Source organism: Diuraphis noxia, unplaced genomic scaffold (genome assembly GCF_037042655.1).
Source record: "Diuraphis noxia isolate RWA-SAM2 unplaced genomic scaffold, SU_Dnox_SAM2 contig0001, whole genome shotgun sequence".
Lineage (NCBI taxonomy): Eukaryota > Metazoa > Arthropoda > Insecta > Hemiptera > Aphididae > Diuraphis > Diuraphis noxia.
The window spans coordinates 105,910,443-105,932,133 of record NW_028301711.1 but is presented as its reverse complement, the minus strand read 5'-3'; the positions used below and the strand labels follow the sequence as shown (position 1 = coordinate 105,932,133).

Below are 21,691 nucleotides of genomic sequence, written 5' to 3'. Positions count from 1 at the left end.
GAACACTTTTCGTATCCCAGTGTCACCAGCAGAAAGGTTGTCTGTGACTATAAGGTAAGTACTTATCTAATTGTATTGTTTTATTTTTATTAATTAATAAATCTCAAAACTAGTCAATATATTTTGAAAATTTTATTATGTATCGAAAAAAACCCTCAAAATGCTTAAAGTTAAAGTTTTTAAAAACACGAATATTTGCAAATTATTTTGTACTTCAAAATGTATAGATATTTTTGTATTCATAGCTAAGAATCGAAAATGTAGTACAAGGTTCTTCATAAGTTTTGCTTACAATAGCTATAAAAAAAATCGCGCACAAGTTAAATACTTTGTGCTAAAAATTAATACGATCTTTATTTTACTAAGAATCTAAAAAAATGATTAACTTAAAATTAATATTAAAAAGACATTATTATACTTCAATATTTTAATGCATGTAATCAAAATGTATTACAAGTTATATTTGTATTACAATTTCTGTAAAGTAAGAAAATCTTCCAAAGCATATGTTGTACCCGATGGATCATCATCTAGTTCCTCAAACTGTTGTGGTGTTCTTCTGGATTCTTCTGTTGTATATGATGTAGAAGTATCGGAATGTTGTGATTCCGAAGTTGAAAAAAAAGTTTGTGATGTTGAGGGTCGGACTTCACTAGAGCCGCTGGAAATTTCAATTGCTTTTTGTTGAACTGCTGAACGGAAAAGTAATTTTTGATGATTAGAAAAAGTGTTCATAATCGGCAAAAGCGAACAAAAAAATGACATGTCATCGTTTTGCATGAGTTTTGTATTTTCTTTAAACATGTTCATCATTTCTCTATCAAAGTCTCTGTCTTCATCTCGAATTCTTTTACGCCTTGCTTGCACATTTTTCCGTTCAGCAGTAGCAGTTTCAGTTTGTTTTGGCTTGCAAAAGTTAGAGCCTTCAGATGTTGTAGGTAGAGTTGAATTTAGAGCGTCGTCATTTGTTACTATTTTACTATTTGGTTGGGATTCATTAATTGTGTTCTGACTTTCCACAATAATTGAATCCTCAGTATCTACTATATGTTTTTTATCTAGAAACTGCATACAGTCAAAGTATACATATTTCTTCGTTTTGTTTCCACCTGCAGACCCAGACTTAGTATTTTTTAATAATACTTTGCATCTAACGTAAGCGTCCTGTGCCGTCTTCCACCGCTGTTGTACATTCCTTTCTGTAAAATTATTTAATTTTTAAATTTTTATTTCAGATACCTTGTAACTGGACAAAGATATACTGATCTTTATTTTAGTTACCGTCTAGGTACGGCAACGATCGGTGGAATCATAAAAGAAGTGTGTACAAATATTTGGGACCTATTTCATGAAGAATGCCTATCGATGCCGAATACACAGGAAGGATGGCTAAAGATAGCTGCCGGCTTCGAGAATGTAGCAAACTTCCCTAACTGCATCGGCAGTATTGACGGGAAGCATGTACGAATAATCTGTCCTGAACACAGTGGAAGTTTGTTTTCAAACTATAAAAAGTATTATTCTATTGTTCTATTGGCCATGTGCGATTCCGATTATCAGTTCACCTACATAAATGTAGGTTCATGTGGAACAGACTCAGACTCGACTATTTTTAAGGGAAGCACTTTATTTACGAAAATAAATAACGAAGACATAATGTTACCTCCACCAAAACCACTACCTAATACTACAGAACCACTTCCATACATGATAATCGGCGATTCTGCATTCGGTATATCGAACAAAGTTTTAAGATCTTACGCACGAACTAATCTGACAACAAAAAAGAAGATATTTAACTATAGAATGAGCCGTGCTAGAAGGTATATTGAGTCTACATTTGGAATAATGAGTAATAAATTTAATATATTTCATAGACCAATGAATACTTCTTTGCCAAATACAATGAAAATCGTAAAGGCTTGTTGCGTTTTGCATAACTACATTAGAAAAAGAGATGGTTACAGAGTAGAAGACACACTAACTGTTGAGGGATTTCCAGAACTTAATCTAAATATGAACGGTAATATTACAAGATCCGGCGATATGATCAGGGATAAATTTGCCAACTATTTCGTTTCTCCTAGTGGAAGTGTGCCGTGGCAAGATGCTAGTATATTTTAACTTTAATTTACTTATATAAATATATTATAAGTAATAGAATTATGTTGTTTTTTTATTTATTTATATTTGTCATGTATAATTTAATAAGTGATTATATGCTTTGTAAGTGTTCGTTACCGGCTATTATCGAGCATTTGGCCGGACAACTATAATTATAAAATGTGGTGTTCACGGAATTGAGATGGAGGTCGTAACAATGACAAGCGGTTGTATAAGATAAATAATAATATTATATTGATGCTGTCAACAAAGTGGCATTTACGCGGACGTATCCACGGGACCACAACACGCAGAGTGACAACAATAACAACAACAGTACATAATAATAACAAATGATAATAACATTGATACTACGTAGGTATAGATATCATAAATACCGATCGGCACAGACGCCACGGTCGGGACGGTCAGTATCGGCGGTGTTGATAGCGGCAGCAGCTGATACGGCGGTGTTGATACTGGACGAAGCGGCGGCACTCGAACACGGCGGGTGATCGGATTACGTAAGGTGTAACGTTACGTAATCACGATATCGAAGGCGGCGTTACGCAACCAACACGAAACGTCGAGATCGCCAGTCGCGATGCGGAATACAGCACGTCGACAATAACCAATAACTGCGGGCTGAATGACGGCACGAACAGAAGAAAAGGGGACAGGATAACTCTGACTAAGTCCAAGCACCAAACACCCACGCACGAGACGATTGCGGAGACAGGGCGACAAAAGTGAATGGCCTGACGCACGGACCGCTCAAACGAGAGCGTAGGAACGACTGGTGTTGACGGCGGCGACTTTGCCGAGGTCAATGACCGCGCGATGCGCTGTCTCGCGGACCGGTTGCCGCACGGCGTAATAATAGCGACAAGTTCGAACAGTAAGGCAAAGAGATCTGTGGTTTAAACTATAATAATACACACTAATATATAATTGTAACTATTTTTAAACCGTAATAATACCTATAAATGTTAATATAAATTTAATATTACAAATCATTAAATTAAATATTTATAATTGTAGATGATAAACAAACCGTAATCCCACCACCACTACTATAATACTAAGTATACCTCCAGTTATAGAAACCTAATTCGGAGTTTGAACCACGAACATTTTGATAATGAGTTATTATTTATCTGGTTATTAATAGAATTTTTTTTTGTCACAAATGGTATTACCATGTGAGGACTTAATATGTTTTTATTTTTAAGTAGACAAGGTGTTCCATTAGAATACATTTTAATCAACAATTTTAATTTACTTACCTATAACTTTTTTCTCGTTATCAGGCATATCGTCGTAATTTTGTACAACTGCTTGACAGACTTCTTGCCAAGCTTTTATTTTGGCATCACGTTCTTTATATTCATTACAAGAGAGGTCCCACAATGGTGGATTACGACGCACCTCAGAAATGACACGTTCGGTATCGATGTTCATATTAAAAATTATAATTATATGATACAAATTAAAAAACTTGAGTACGGGCTCACCGTCGGTCGCTCGATCAGCGTCAAACTAAATGCCAACATTTACCGATATGGCCCGTCGGTCGACCGACGTACGCGTGACGGACGAGCTCGACCGACGGTCCTCGTCAGCGCGACGTAGCTGTACGCGCGTATGAACTTTTCAGCGGCGCACTGTAGTTGTTCATATGCATTCATTAATATATCTACGCTCGACCGACGTCAGCGCTGACCGTCAGTCGAGCACTAAATCCAGCCTAAAGCCGTTCACACCTAACGTTTTCGACGCAGCGTTCAAAACGCTGAATTTATATTTTACACACCGTACCTAGCGTACGTTCGCAGTTTTCAAACGCGCAGGAAAAATGTTTTCACCACGCACGCCTTGGAAAGTTGGAACTTGCCAATCGTTCATTACTCAGGTTTCGTTCTGTACCATCACACGATCACGGAATAATATTTTTGATTTTTACTAAAAATATGTATGCCTTAAATAACTTTAATGATGCAGAAGCTGTCGGTTGTCTGTAGAGTGTATAGAGTATACGTTGTATAAAATTAATAAAAACAAAAAAAGATAAAAAAAATTAAGCGTCGTTGCAGGTGGGTACATCCCACTTGATTTAAAAATAAGGCGTGAAGGACGCCATTAGCGTCGCTGGACCAACAAGAGCCGAGATAATACGTCGCACCGAACTCGCTTTGGTTCCAGTGATCGAATGGTCTGCGCGTGGGGGTCTCTCTTTTTCAGCAGCAAAGTCCCAGGCCATGGTGACGAAGGGCTCTTTGGTTTCGGGCTTCACCATTCCGTTCGGTGAGGACAGAATATCGTCAGTGGAGCACGTAAAATATTTGGGATTGTGGCTCGATAGTAAAGGAACTTTCAAGGAGCACATTAACGCCCTCTGCAAAAATGAAGATGCCTTGTTCTCTCGTGTGCGTGCCGCGTGGTACTATGGGCGCCGGCTGGGGCATAAAGAGAGAAAACCTCATGGTTTTGTATAGAGGTGTCTTCCTAACCAAGATAGGCTATGGAGCCAGATTCTGGATCCACGCCACAGCAAACGCTCAATCCATCAAACGCCTGTGTTCCATTCAGAGAAGGGTGATGCTGGGCTTGACCAGCGCATACAGAACAACCTCAACAGACGCATTACACGTCCTTGCGGGTATAATGCCATTAGACTTAGAATTGCGATGGATGGTTGCGAAGGAGGAGGCAAAACTTCTACCGGAGTACATGAAATCACCGACGCTGAACAAAATTAGAGAAGATCTATTGGACGCATGGCAAACCCGATGGGAAAACTCTTCCAAGGGACGGTGGACGTACGGCTGTTTCCCATGTGTCAGAACCAGGCTCAAGACACCGATTGCTATGGGTCACGAGGTGGCACAGTTTATCACAGGGCACGGGAATTTCAAAAAGAAGTTAGCCGGCTTCCAGTTACAGGAATCACCATTATGCTCGTGTGGTACTGAAGATGAGGGGGTGGACCATGTACTATTTCGTTGCTGACTACATATCGAACACAGAGCACAACTTGAACTGGCTGTGCACAGATCAGGTCTGGTCTGGCCTTGTTCCATGCCGGATCTAATGTCATCCAGAGGTCTATATGCCGCTCTGGTGAACTTTGCCAAGAAGGCAGCTTATCTGGAACGGCCCTGAGGGGTCAACAGGACGGACAAGACACTATGCGCGCCAGAGTGCCACACCCCGCATGTGTTCCGACGAGTGTCGCGGAGAGAGAAGGCAGAAGCGGTCCACATGCGGGGCCGTCCTGAGGGGACACTCGTGCGTCGGGGACGCGGGCGGTGCTGACGCGGACAACAGAGTTTCGGACAACCGGAGGCACCGCGGTGGTCGCAAGCTTCGGTGAGTAGACCACACCTACATCGGGCCGGCGTCGGGGACGCGGGTGGCATGTAACCTCGGTTATATGCCGTGAACTCCCTGTTGCCGGGGATCAGAATACGGCATCAGGATGCTCACTTGTCGTACTATTGTTCGGAGACATGCCGAGGTGTAGCATAAGTGGGAGTCGGGGGTCCAGGCGGGCGGTCTCGGCCGTCCGTCTCCCCGTCGACCTTGAAATACCACTACTCGCATCGTTTCCCCACTTACTCGGTAGAGCGGAACGCGCGGTTCCGGACGCGGGTGCGTCGGGCCGTCGGCCGTCGTCCCGTCGCGTCGTCGGCTCGCCGTCGGTTCGTCCGGCGCGCGGCGCGGTCGCCGCGCGGTCGGCCTGTGCCCGTTCGTGCCGGGCCGCGGTTGATATTCCTGTAGCGTTAAGCACCAGCCGAGGGCTCCGGGCGTCAAACCGCGGACCGCGTCCGTGCGCGTGCGGCCGGCCGTCAAAAGTCGCCGTCCGCGTGCGCGGCGTTTCCGCGGGCCCGGGCCCTGGTGCGATCCGTATTCCGAGGACACCGCCAGGTGGGGAGTTTGACTGCCGTTTTGCAGTATTTTTGCTATTTCTGCAATTTTTTTATTTTTCACCATTAATTTTTTAATTTTATTTGATGTTGCTGGCAGCACTTTATTCTTATGACTAGTTGCATTGATCCGAAGTAGTGGGTTTATATTGAATTTTAATCCCATCTCAAGAACCGTAACGTTTAATATGTAACACAATTGTCAATGTCTCACCAAAATTGTTAATTGGCTTATGATCTTGATCAACTAACTGAACGGTTATCGTATCAATATTTGTTTTATTCAATTTGTAATATATTAAATTTGGCGGTGACTGTACTACTTTCGATCCTAGCGTTTCACTAGGGAAAAACTCATAAATCGAATGACTTTGAAGATGGTTGCTGAATGATCCTTGAGCTATATTACACATTATTTTTATAGAATTAATTGGGTTTAAATTCATAGGTTTTTCCGATCTATGAGTAGATAAGAGTCTTTCATAATCTGGCTTATATTCTCGTTTTTCAAAACCCAATACAGGTGCTATGCTATGTGCAATCTCAAAGTGTAGTATTCCATTACATTTTATATTTGATCTGAAATCGTTAGGATCAACCGAAATCTCACATGTTAACTGAGTTTTGAATTGATTATTATAAATATTTATTTGTTCCTTAACGCGATGCTTAATATCTTTAATTTCATAACATCCCTCTTCCAGTTTAATATAACACCACATACGATCATTATTATTATTATTATGATCACCTACTTCTATAGCAAGTTTATTATTATCTTTGTTGATATTCGGGAATGAATTAAATGTCTGCAAACATAACAAAGCAATTTCTGAGTCTTCGTAAAGGTTTATAGGCGGAAAATAATTTGCAGATAATATGGTTTTGTCCCCGGTTAAACTTAAAGTGACTGACTCGTACATCCTAATATCTGAGATATAAATTTAATAATGAAGCTCGTGGCGTTTAATATGCAGAACAACTGTCAATGTCTCATTAAAGTTATCGATCGGATTATTGCTTTGATCAACTAACTGCAAACTTATTGAATTAATGTCTGTTTTGTTTAATCTGTAATATATCAAATTTAGTGGTGACTGAACTACTTTCGATCCAGTTCTTCCACTAGGGAAAAACTCATATATTGAATGACTTTGAAGTTGGTTGTTGAATGACCCATGTGCTATATTACACATTACTTTTATAGAGTTAATTGTGTTTAAATTAGCAGCTTTTCTCGAGCGAAGATTTTCATGTAATGGTCCATAAATCCAAAAACAGATGCTATACTGTTTGGAACATTTAACTTTAGTCTTCCATTGCATTTAATGTATGTTCTAAAATCGACGTGATCAATAGATACGTTGAATGTTAGCTGTGTTCTCCATTCATTATTGAAGTGATATAACTCTTTCTTAATTTTGTTGTTAATATCTTCAATTTCATAACATCCTTCTTCCAAAATACATATAAACGTTTTTTGTTTATTTACATTATTTAATGACGGAATTACATCTATCTCCAGTCGGTTATTAGTTGAATTTATGTTTGGAAATAAATTTCGTGTTTTCAAATATAACAAAGCTATTTCCGAATCCTCGTAAACGTTAAGAGGCGGGAAATAATTCGTGGATAATAAAGTTGTGTTTCCAGTCAAGCTTAATGTGACAGATTCATGCATAATAAAAATTCAAGACATAAATGTCCACAGTTGAATGAATTGAAATCTTGATAGTTAGAATAGTTATAAACTATTTTAAACTTTTTAAAATAACGTTGTAATTCAATTGGTGGAGGTAAATCGCCAAAACTATCAAAATATATGACTTTATCTTTATTTTTATGAAACGCTACCCAATCGCCTGAAGAAATGTCCAAGTTTAATATACCACATTCATTTACATATGGTTTTTTAGGCAAGTTATCACGTGAAAACACTCCACGGAAATGATTGATTTTCAACTTGGTTATACATTTTATAATATCTTCTGACGAAAGTGGTCTGTCAGGTAGCGTATTTAACAGTTTTTTTACATACCTTGTTTTTGTTTAAATTTAGGCCACTACCTTTTTTTCTTTTTGAATTTTGAATTGCATTATACACACTAGCACCTCCAGACATTAAGCTACCAAGTGCCGACAATCCTGCAAATATAGGTATTAAGGGAATTACACCTCCTGTTTGTCTCGGTGGTAAAATCAGTCTTTTACCACTATTATTTTTCTTCGAGGTTCTTTTTTTCTTCACAGCTAGCATACTATTGTTTTTTGTAACACGTTTCCGTTTACCTTTACAACCCATACCTATTTTTCTTTTAGCTTTCATCGCGTTTGTTACCGCTGTGGCGGTCCTGGACGGATACCGCGTGAGTCAGTGGTGTCACTAGTGTAGGAGGTGGTGAAAAGAAAAACACAAACAGTTCGCGGTATAATGATTTTTTTATTGTGGTGGTTGAAAATACAACCGCCAGAAAATGATCAACACGAAAATCAAAATAGCGGGGTGGTGAGGAGCGTGTGAATAAGAATATTATACTACTTATTTCAATTATAAAAACTTAGCTCAAATTGTAATATTTTTATGTAAATATTGAATATTATACTATGATAATATAACATTTTTTTATATTATTGATATTAAATATTATAAAATAATAAATATTGCGTTCGGTGATAATATTAAGCGGTGATAGTGCTAACTGTTCTATGGTGATAGAGACGGTATATATTTTTAAGGTTATGTTCGTTAATAGTAGATTGCTGATGTGTAATAAAATGTAATTACTATCTTATAAATATGATGTTAACATTTTATCATATAATATATAAACATAGATAATATTATCATAAAACTATATTATTATAATGATGATGTGTTTAAATCATTGTTATTCTGTTTCTAGTTTTTTTTTAAAAATAGGAGTAAAGATTAAAAGTTTTAATAAAATAATAAAATAGGTACTTACATAGTTAGTGTTGAAGTATTCTAAGTCTGACTGTTGACTGTTTTCTGAGTCTGGCTGACGGTTGCTATTGTTGTTGAAGATGTTTTTACGTTTTTGATGGTCTGTTCTGATGTAACTGTTTTGCTGGAGAGTCGAGGATGGTTGCTGTTCTGTAGCTTCTTGGTCTGTTAGAGCTGCTGGTGAACTGATGACTTTATGTTTAAAAATTCGGTGTTTTATACTAGAGTTTAACCCTCTCTTTGAACATTGAGTATTAGGTACCTCTCATAATCCTGAGATGATTGTACATTATATTACTTAATACCATTCTCTTTTGTCCATGTAAGAACATGTTTGTAGTCTTTCATGCAAATTCTTATTACATTATTATATGAGAAGTCTATTTGAATATATACATTCTAATTTATTTTAAATTATATTTGATATTTTAACCAGTTCATATAATGTCTTGTTCATATATAATCATTTTTTTTTTTGGAAATGTTTTTTCAGGTCATTGCTATTAACCTTTAACGTTTTTATATCTGAAATCCGGTTCATACTAATTATTTTTTTGATTCTAATATATGTTAATATTATATACATATATTATACTATTATTGCTTATATTACATATTTGTTGAAAAGTCTTTTGAGGTCATTAACGTTGTTATATCAAATCTGATTTTCAAGGCGGGTGATTATTTTAGATCCTGTTTCTTTAATAATTCATATAATGCCACTTGTGTTCATGTAAAACAAGTTTGTAGAAAGGTTTTTCAAGTCATTGCTATTAACATTAGCATTTTACATATATAAATCATTGTGGTAGTGGCTAATATCTGTGTATAAAAGCCAATGTAAAACCATTAACGTTCATCAGTCTTCAAGATTTCAATTCAGTCCTCAACACAGTCTACAACGCAGCTCAAAAATGTCTTATAGAACATCAATTATTTCTTCAGAATCAGAGGTAAGTAAAGTTTTTTTAAAAACCAAATAACAAATTGGAGGTCAGTCGTAACACTACTCAACGTTATGGTTATAATTATTAAGAAACATAAAAAAATAAAATATGTTTCTTTTAGATATCAGTTATAAAACCACTTGTACATTTTTAAATTAAAAAAAAAATATTATTTTTATGATCCATAGAATGAACATTTCAGTGAATCCGTTGACTCTAAAGTTAAACCGTTAGCATCAACATCTAAAACAAAAACCACTTTAAAACGTGGTGTTGAGAAGACGAATGAAAAAAAATCTACAAATAAGAAGCAGATGAAAATGGTTAGTTAAATTATTTTTTATTATAAATAAAATATATATATATATATATATATATAAATTATATTTTTCATTTATAGAATGCATCATACAGAGACAATGTTGGTGATCGTTTAAGATCAGAAGAATATGATGAGGAAGTTTTCAATTCGCTAACTTTTCGACAAGGTGACGGTTTAATTACGATAAAAACTACATTTGAGGAGAAGCCAACAGATTACTGGGTGATAACACATTATAAATGTTCAAATATTGAAAATGTTCCGGTTAAGGATAGGTAAATAATTTATAATTAATTTACTTTTTTTAAACTATTGTTAATCTTTTTCAATAGGTATTTTTATTATCACTTCATTTCATGATTTAAAAAATAATAATTATAGGTGGAAGTTTAGTGAAGCTGGTGTTAAGTTGTATACAAGCGAAAAGTCAAAAGACCAGACATTGAATGTAAGCTTGAATCAGACCATGCAGTCAATATTTGACACGATGCTACAAGACCCAGGACGTCGTACAATCAAAAGTAAAATAATAGGCTAATTATTATATGTTTTTTTAAAAAATGAGTTTTTTATTGAATAAACAATACAATATATTATATAAATATTTGTTTATTTTATACTATTAAATCCTGAAGTATTAAGTCTGACATTGTATTAAAATGGTATTGTAATATTTCATATAGGAATGATGTGTCATCGTTTTGCAGATGAGTGTAATAACTAAAATCATAGTTTTGTATATACTGGTTTGTGAATTCATTTCTCTGACAACTGATAGGTAGACCACGGACGTCGTTTTTTATTAGATTGTAAGCTGTGTTAAATGTAGCTTGGTAACTTGGTAGACGTTTCTGTTTTTCTGCAATGTAGAGGTCTACACAATGTTGAAGCTGTTTAAGTCTACATAAATCTATATGTGATAAAGTGATATAATCAGATATTTTTGTTCGTCTACATCTGGTGTGTAAATTATTAGTAATTGAAATGTAATTAGATTCAGACATGAGTGTAAACCATTGTTCTAAGTTTAAAGTAATTATCTTCTTTGATAATTTACATTCTAATAACACAATAATCGAAATTTGTTTATTAATTAATAAACCGACTGTAACGCTCTTCTTACTATACGGACGAATGTCGAAGGTTGATTTTGATACGATTATAGGTAGAACCATGATGAATAATATTTATAGTAATGTTTCAGACTATCAATATGAAAAAATCTAGTATAATGTAACTGATGGAACATATACTTTGAACTGAGGTTTTTTTTCATCAGTAAACATATTATATACTAAATCTGTTGTAAAAAAAAAATGGTAAAAAAAATGTGAACGTACAGTTCAATAGATTAGTGTGTAGTGAAGGGAGTAGAGGGAATTATTTATACTTACTTACCTGAAACATGAAATTAACTTATTAAATTAACCTAACGCACTAATCCACTGAACTATACGTCCACGAGATATTAGATTAAAAACTAACACATATAAGTTGTTTATAATATTTTTTTTTTATTTATTACAACATATAATGAAAGAACATGATTTAGCAAACGGTGTCGTATGACCTAGTTTCACAATTACAAATATATTCATTGTTACAATATTTACTTAACACTTTTTGAACAAACTGATTTCCCTTCATTAATAATACATATATACACTTTGGATTATATCTGCAATGTTCAATCCAAACGTCATCTTCTCGTTTCCAATTATGAAGAATAAGTCCACAGCAAAAGCATTCGACGATATCTTCTACTCCTGTATATTTTAACCCACATTCAGCTAGAGCATATTTATTTTGAAAACAATTTAAAGGAAAATGTTCAAAAGATCTTAATCTTGAATAAATTGAAGTATATCCTGGATGGGTTGGAACTGAATTATTTCGTATACGATGAACTAATGATTGAAAATCGCTTGTAAGTTTTGGTAAATTCATTTCTTTAATTAATTGAAATAATAACTTGAAAAACACAACTCGAATACACGACGGATCAGCAGTAACTAAATGTAAAATTATTAACTTGCAACTAAATAGTAGAAATTAAAATATATAAATTTTTAAAAACTAGAACAGTGTAACCAACATGATTAAAAACATAAAAACAATCTCCCTGTAATTTTTATAAAAATTAGCGATATTTGATTGAAAAAATTTTAAAAAACGGGGAAAAATAGTTGATACGGTAAATATTTTTGTGTAAGGCGCAAATAGGTGGACAATCTTGTGTAATCACCGTATTGTGTTACGCGGTAAATCAGAGTGCTCCAAGTGAGAATTTTCCCCTTGAAAAAAAAAAATTACCGTGGAAAAGCTGGCTGTGAACATACAAATATATACTACTGATTCTTTAAAATTATTATTTGATTTATTTATAATGTTGCGTATTTGTTACAAACTGTTTCCTTAAGTATTATTATAAAATAAGTATAATAGATATAGTAGTTAGTATTTAAAATTGATAAAACAGAATATTTGTAGTAGACGATCGTATATATTCCAGATGTTCTGGCTAACGTCAAAAATATAATCATTTCAAAATGTCAAAGCGTTCATATTCTAGTGGTGCTTCAAAGAGGCAAAAAGCAATCATAAAAGAAATCAACGAAAAAAAAATCATAAATTCCTTACCTAAGCTTACAGATTTTTTTTCTTCTATTCCTCCCAAAGAAAAAAAAAATTACCGTGGAAAAGCTGGCTGTGAACATACAAATATATACTACTTACAATTATAGTCAACATTTTATTTCAACGCTATACTATTTGATATTCCCCTGATAAATGTTGGAATGTCATTTTTATCGTATCTATCAACTAGTTTATAAATACGATTGTCTGTGTCTCTAAATTTTTTTAACTTTTTCCGTGGACTATTACCCGAAACCAAATGCTCATACTGTGTATCCGTTCCTGCTTGTATTTTACGTAATGTATTTATGAAAGCCCAAATGGTAGGTTTGTTTGTCATTAAATGATTTAATCTTCTATTCGCCGCTTCAGCATGATTATTTGTACGGTCTTTATTCGTCAATACACGTTCGTATAAATTCCACATTGTCGGGGAAAATCGTGCAGGCCGTCGACCTTCACGACTACGATTTTTCCGGCCAACATAAAAGTCTTCGAACCAATCTAATAAATAAGTTAGTAGTAAATAAGTTCCTCAGGTAAACTTTCTGATAAAATATCTAGCGCATCATCAAGATCTGATATAGGAACGAAATTTTTATTACACTATAGGTACATATATACATTACACATACATAGGTACAAATTATCTTCGATAACAATTTTATCATAGCTAGCAGTAATAGTAACCAATTAGTACGTCCAGAACTAAACAACTAATAAATATTATAGTAACAATACTGTAAAAATAAAATATAAATTTTTTTTCCAATTTTTTTGTTATTATAATAAATATAATTTAAATGCAATTTTATAGTGCATTTTTATTTTTTTATTTGTCTACTTATATAATATATATTTTGTCATTATCGCCGAATCGGCGTCGCCAAAACGGCAGCGCCGAAAATATCTATCGCCGATATGGCAGCGCCAAAACGGCAGCGCCGAAATGGCAGCGCCGAAATGTCCCATTCCCATTTATTTATTATGATATTTTGTTATTTACAATTTGACACATTAACGATGTGATGCCAGGGAATGTATAAAATAACTAGTTAAAGTATAAATTATAATAATTATATACATTACCTACAAGCTTTAGTTATTTTATAAATGACCTAATTGGCAGAGCAGCAAAATTGTTAATATTGCTAGAAATTAGAAATAAGGTAGTGTTTATTCCTCTACAATTATTATTGTTTTCTAACCTATTAATTTATAGATATTTTTTGTATATAATATCTGGAATATTAATAGTTATCCACATTGATGTACTAATGACATAAAAATAATTACTAATTATTATATAGCTATTAACAAGTTTTATATTAATAAATATTATACCTAACATATTGTATTCCTTTCACCTATATAATTAATAGATACTACCAGTTTCCTGTGTATTATATTATTATTCCTTAATTTAAAGACATTTAATTGAACAAATATTAGTGAAGTATAGTATTAAACTTAGTTGTGTCAAAGTATTTTAACTTTTTAACTTTGTAAGAGTTTGTGGTTTTTATGATACAAAAACTATACCCACAAGGAAAGGGGAACACCTTCCCTCGTGACCTGTGAGCCGCACCGCGTGAGACCCGAGGGCCAAGTCGGTGGAACTCACAGGCTTTGTTACACGCATGGGCTATTGAAAGCCACAAGATTTATGTTGGGGAAAAAATAGCTCAAATAAAATAAATAATACGAATGGTTTTTTTTAAAGGTAATTAGGTGAATGTATTGTACATATTAATAACAGTTAATAAATTTATAAGGTGGCGCACGGAAAATACACAGTATAAGGTGACACATGTCAAATACGCATTATAAGGAAAATATAAAGAGATATTGGTAAATTTTCTTCCTCGGCCCACAGGAGGCTACCCACCGTATTGCTCACGGGGTTACCGGGGAAATATTTGTAAGGACCCACGTCTTGCGACGCCTAATATATTGTGCTTTTACAGGGGGGGGGGACATAGAGGACCACATAATTACGACTTCGACTGAGCAGCTGGTGTTGACATAGACGGCGATGATGTGTGTTGGCTTCACCCTGCACGGGCCCGTTGTGGTTGCCTTAGCCCATCATGGCGATGGTGACGATCAGGTAGAAAAAATAAAATATGCAGAACAGTCCACAAAAATTAAACTGAGTTTTAAACACGAGGTTCGTGCGGGGTGCCGGAGAGGTCGTGGACGTTCGATCGGCTGGCCGTAATACAGAAAACGTATTGCGTGCGGACCATTGGCAGAAAAAGAAGTGACGAGACGTCGGTGATGGAGTCCGGCCGTTGATGGTTTTGAGCTTTGTTTTGCCGTGGAGTCGTGGTAGTGGGGCAGATCAGTGTCGTCGGTGTTGCGGGATTTATACATAATTTGCGTGGTGGAGACAGTATTGTTTGCGGGCCGTGCCGGCGGACGCGACAAAAGCGCGGACGACAACAGGCGGCGGGCAATCGAGACACTTTGACGACGGACACTACATTGTGAAGGGGGGATCAGGGAACAACGATTACATAACACTGCGGTCATTAGTGCACTAGCGCACGATATCTAGCTTTACTACCCATGGTGGGACGAATAAAGGTGCGTTGACTTACCAACAACGTTGTAATAGGTATGCTCGGGGACATTATTGTTTATTTAAGAGGCTGAAAATTCTGTGACGTTACAACTTAAAATGATATTAAATATTGTACATTATAAAATTTAATTTATGTAAATAGAACGTTTTGTAAAAAATTTGATCAAAACATACTATTTGTGTTAAAGCAAAATGTACTATTTGGTGCAAATAGTACGTTTTGATCCAATTAAAAATGTGATAAGCTGTATTTAAGTAAAAAAAATACATGTTAAAATACTTTTGAATACAGTCTAATACAATCTCAATTATTGAATGCACAGTAGAAAATGACCTCCTCTGAAAAATATGTAGAACGCAAAAAGTACATTTCGCATTGTCAACCCACAATTGAGTAGTGAAAAATGGAAACTGTGCTCAATCGGGTTACAGCCATCAAAATCACACCGATTTTTCGTTGATTTAACATGCTTCTTCATTACCTACTTCACTGATATTTTTTTCTTGGTGAGGGGGATTAAAAGCGAGAGAAAACGTTATTTCATGGTAGGATTTTTTTTTAAACTTGGTTTTTCCCAAAAATTTGAATCTTAGGTGGGTTTAAAATGGTTAAAAGTAGTAAAAAGGGGCAAAATAGTTCGATTAAATATGAAATCTTGAGAACTACTTGCCCTATAAGCTGAAGTTTGATAGGTATATGGTAGTGTGTAGGTAGAAAATATCCTCAAAGAACGGATTTTGAAACATTCAACCCCCAAGGGGGTTAAAAAGAGTTATGTAGATAAATCAAAAAAAGGCTTTACTACCAATATTTTTTAATTTTGGTATACACACTTTGTAATACAAATAATGAAACGTCTTACAACCGCTTTTTTCAAAATCAAACACCAAAGGGTATAAAGGGGATAAAAATGAAAACGATTTTTTTATTTGGGCGTAAGTACATATTTTGTATAAAAACCACTTTCGTTGTCAATTACCTATAATGTTTAGTTCAGATATGATTAGAAACAAAAATGTGGTAATAAATTAGCCTATTGGCTTGAAACCGTTGAAACAGTTGAAACCGAAATCCAAAATTGAGTATGCTAAACCTTCACAAGAGAAAATTTGAGTTCATTGTACAATTTGTACAATTTGGGTTAAATCCAGATTTTTACATCCAGGTTTTTAAATTTGGAGTTCTTGATTTGTACATTCCAGGTTTTTAAATCTGGAGTTCCTGATTTGTACATTCCTGATTCGTACATTCCAGATTTGTACATTCCAGGTTTGTACATTCCAGGTTTTTAAATTTGGAGTTCCTGATTTGTACATTCCAGATTTGTGTAGTCTGAATATGTTCTATCCATATTTGTATTGTCCAGAATTGTGTGGTCCAGGTATTTAAATTACAGATTTATACAGGCGTCCTAAAAAAATATCAAATAATTGAATTACTAGCCAGTACTTATGAGTACCATAAATAAATATATATACAGGGTGATTTTTTTATCGAAGAACACTCATTATTTAAAAAAGTATTGACTTTTTTCAAAATATTTTTTTACATAGTTTCAACTTGTTAAAAAACGAACGTTTTTATTCAAAAATTATATTTTTAAATGTTTTTTATCCTTATCATTTTTTAAGTTTTTTACTTTTTTGAATGACGACATAGAGTTTTAATTTCATATTCCAAAGCAGAATATTTTTCTAAGTATTTTGATTCATAAAATTCGAATTTAGGACGAGTAGTTTATGAGTTATAGGTATTTAAAGTTTAGATTGGCAGAGTGGAGTGGTACGGAGTTACCCCGCAAAATGTTTGTCCACTACTTAGCTTGTATATATATATAAATATAACTAATAATATTCAATTATATTAATAATCATAACATCATAACAGAGGACCCAGACAACAGAATCATAATATTTACATTATAGTAATATTCATTTTAGGTTAAATAGATAATATTGTAGTTTTAATACAGCAATAATGTTTTTTAAAAGTTATATAAATTATATTATAAATATAACATTATTTTAAAATTCCACCTAAATTGGTTTTTTAATGTTAAAAATGTAATTTTGTTGTATTATTATATAATTATTATATTGGTGATGTTAAATAATGTTATTTACAGAATGTTTTAAGTATTTTTCGTATTTCTTAATTTTTCGACATTTTAAACTTAATTTTGTTAAAATGTTTTAAAATCGTTAAAAAACCAACTGTTACGAGGACGACTACTTGACTTTATGTGGTGCCGACCGGGACCACTTGCCATAAGCCGATGTGTAAAGCGCCCGAAGTTAGTCTAGGTAGGCAATTCCTCTCACTTCCCCCCGATACCCCTGATAATGGTGTGCATAGGCAACCAATTACTCTGAGGGCGGCGGCCGCGTGGACCGACGATTATGGGACAACGGAAGGGAAGCTACCTAATTACATAGGAAACAGGATGGTACAGGCTATGTATGGGGAGGGGGCCCTGTGGTCGATCCGGTGTGGCGCAATGACGCAGCAGGACTTACAACTGTATGGGCACTTAAAATTAACTTAACCCTTTGACGAGTAAATTATTTTTCATAGTTGTACATCCAGAGAGTGAATTGTTTTTACCAAAATACTGTAGTTTTTATCAAAGTAATGACGGAAATTTACGTCACAATCATTGTTACGCAAAAGAGTAAAGACGGATAAATACGTCCTGTTAATTTTTATCAAAAGAGTAAAGACGGAAATAGACGTCCTAAGAAAAATTATAACTCAAAGTGGAATGACATTAATTTCCGTGTAGTGTATGTGTAATGAAACTTTAAGTTATTAATAAATATATTAATTACCTGTACAATTTAGAAATAAAACACTATTTAAAATGTATTCCCAAATATAATATTTACTATATAGGTTTATAAAAGGAGACTTTAATATCATATAATGATATATACTAATATACTAAATATGCTTAGGTACTATAGAGAAAATATATAATTTCCATTAAACTTTAAAGTATTTTTCTGTCAATCAAATAAATCTGCAGTTAGCTTAAAATGTATTAAAAATCATCCTTTATTGAAATAAAATAAAATAATCAACTTGTATAAAAAATTAAAAATCAAAATGTACCACTGTAGTTTTTAAATATATATAATAACAATGAAAAAAAATAAAACAAAAGTTAAAATGCGTATGGCATAACATAAATAATTATTCCTTAGTTTATATTGTAAGATAAGTTAACAAATAAAAAGCTAAAATTAATATAAAACATTATATAATATACCTAGATAATATAGATTATAGGAACTAGGTTAGTCTTCCTTTTAAATTGGTAACTAGTTACTTGATTACTTAGTAGTGCAATTTAGTATGGTAGTCCTTGAAACAAGGTTCTATGCATAAAGGTTTGTCACATTCACTACATTCATAAGAAGTATCTTTTCTTGATTGGGGATTTAATTTTGAATTATAATGGACATGACATCTTCTGGAAATTTTTTTTTAAACTTCTCCAGTATTGATTCTGGTAGGGAAATGACGAGCTGTAAGTCTAAGCGGTAATTCGTCTTTTGGTTTACGCCCTACACGACTAGGTGATATATTATCAGACAAATGAGCATGTAACATTTGCTCGATTAATTTCAACCTAAATTCTGGCAACTTCAAAGTTTTTTTTTCTACGGTACTACATACAATTCCCGAATTAAGTACACATAAATCAAGTAAATGAAAAAAAAATTTTTTGTACCATAATATGGACTTCCTGGAAGTCGTATTGAACGAAATTTGCATATCTGATTTATCAATCAAGCCCATATTTGCATTGTAATCAATTACACATTCGGGTTTATGTATATCATTTCCATGCCTATCCTGTTTATTTGTTTTCTTCATTATGGGTTTATGAACTGTGGATAGCATATGTACATCCCTTTTGTCTTTCCACTTACAACATATCATATTAGGGGTTGTTGATGTAGCAGAAATACATTCACCAACGTTTAACTTTTTAGGGAAACTAGGCATGCCTTTTCTTGTATTTTTTACCGTACCACATGCTCCGGTACCTTTTTCCAATAAATATTCAAATAATGTTGGGGATGAGTACCAGTTATCCATATAAATTATATGTCCTTTATTTACGTAGGGCTCCATTAACGTCGATATCACTGAACCAGACAGTTTTAATGTTTCGTTTATAGTTATATGTGTATTATCACCAGTATAAATTAAAAAGTCAAGAACAAAACCAGATTTACAATCGCATAAAACAAATAACTTTATGCCAAAACGATGGCGTTTTGATGGAATGTATTGTTTAAATTGAAGTCGGCCTTTCCATTCAACGATACTTTCGTCAACACACACTTTTTGATGAGGCTGGTATGTAAAACTAAACTTTTTTCGGAGGGACTCTACAATTGTTCTTATTTTAAATAATCTATCTCCGGGAATCTGATTGCGATTATCACTGAAATGAAGGACTCTCAATAATAACAGGAACCTATCTTGAGTCATAATTTTCCCAAAAATTGGTGTGGATAGTAATGACGAAGTAGACCAATAATCTTTAATATTATTTTTTTTCACATGTGGCATTAATAACATAAGAGAAAAAAAATATATACATTTCGTTTAAATTTGTATCTTTCCATTTACCTAGCTTCGAATGTTTTGATAAAACTGTATTGTTTACTAGAAAATGGTAGAACTTATTTGTCTCATCAACAATATGTTGGACCAGGTCTTCATCAAAAATGTGTTTAAAAATATATAATTCTAAATTTTCGGATGGTAAATTGTTAATTATATCACTATTGACTCCAGACTGTGAGCAATCAAAATTTAAATTATTTGGGCAATACTGAGGTAACGTATTTTCATTGAAATTCCAAAGTCCCGAAAATAGTGTACCATCGTCTAATCGAATATTTTTATTTGGAATTTGTTTTTTTGTAGAATTTTCTGTTTTACGTTTTTTAGTAGTAAGTGTCGGTTCTGGGCACGAAATTACAACATTTTGTTCAATATTTTGATGAACAGAATTAATATCAAAAGAACAGTTGTTACTATTGCTATTTAGTGTAGTAATCTTATTTGTATTAGTATTTGGTGTTGATGTGAGTGGATAATTTACATATTTACTGTCATCAAAAATAATTTCCATATTTTTTATGTCAAATGAATTTAGATTTAGGTCATTTGAAATAGAAATTTCTGGAGAACTTAAATATAAATATGGATCATCGGGATTAGAACAGTTATTATAGCCAATGCCTAATGTATTATCAACTATATCATTACTTGGTTTTTTATTAGAAACATTTTTTGGCGTAGAATTTACGTCAGAGTTAGAAACAGTAGTACTTAATATGTTATTATTAGATAATTTAGATACTAATTGTTTCCTAATTACTTGTGCCAAGTCTTCGACGTCCGATTCGTCAGAACTACTATCAAAATCACTCAGTTCGTCGGTTGATTCATCATTTGTTATGATTTCAGCTATTTGATCGCAAGTTAGTTTATTCATGTTAAATCTAATAAGTTAAGACAACCGACGACGAATTAAATAATATAAAATAGGCAACTATAATATATAACAGATCATGTATTTGTAAATCACTAAATTGTAACTGACTAATGTCTAACAGAGCACCCAAGTGAAACAATGATGGTAGGCACAATGCAGCATTCGATAATAATAAAATTAAATCAGTATTCAGTAATCACATGCATAGTAAACAACAACACCGCGTGTGTTTTGTTTTTTTATAGTGTGTGTCTTCACAATATTATGATTATTATTATTATTATTATTATTACAGATTGTACAGTATAGGCAACATATAAACAAAGATTCTATACGCTTTTTAAAATAATTTATATTTTAGTAAGCAACACTGATAAAAAGTGGGATTTTAGTTATCAATTTAGTCAAGATATGGTGCTAAATATTTCATGATAAGTATATTATTGTTAAGAGCACTCCTGTAAATATTAAAAATCAAAGAAGTCGGAAACTCCAACATGACGGAAATATACGTCATTCCTCTATACAGCTACTTTATTGAATGACGGCAATTTCCGTCTATACTCGTCAAAGGGTTAATCTATTGATGAAGACTTTGCGTGTTGAGATGGATGGAGGTTGAGGTGGACTGGATACTAGAAGGCCTTGGCGGCCTCTCACGCACCACGGCGGGTGCTGGCGGACT

At 33.8% G+C, this 21,691-nt stretch overlaps 2 protein-coding genes and 1 pseudogene across 2 annotated transcripts; 1 reads left to right on the top strand and 2 right to left on the bottom strand.

Annotated features, from left to right (window-relative positions):
* Positions 1-468: 468 nt before the first annotated feature.
* On the bottom strand, positions 469-3,564 carry LOC149063152 (uncharacterized). Its single transcript, XM_089218083.1, has 2 exons — positions 3,390-3,564; positions 469-1,199 (listed from the first exon to the last, which is right to left on the bottom strand). Exons 1-2 carry the CDS (start codon positions 3,562-3,564, stop codon positions 469-471), a joined length of 906 nt encoding a protein of 301 aa, XP_089074209.1.
* Positions 3,565-6,973: 3,409 nt separating this feature from the next.
* LOC149063151 (uncharacterized) lies at positions 6,974-7,710 on the bottom strand (annotated as a pseudogene).
* A 2,108-nt stretch (positions 7,711-9,818) lies between these two features.
* On the top strand, positions 9,819-10,865 carry LOC149063150 (uncharacterized). Its single transcript, XM_089217666.1, has 4 exons — positions 9,819-9,947; positions 10,130-10,264; positions 10,342-10,538; positions 10,645-10,865. Exons 1-4 carry the CDS (start codon positions 9,909-9,911, stop codon positions 10,799-10,801), a joined length of 528 nt encoding a protein of 175 aa, XP_089073792.1. The 5' UTR covers positions 9,819-9,908; the 3' UTR covers positions 10,802-10,865.
* The last annotated feature ends 10,826 nt before the right edge of the window (positions 10,866-21,691 follow it).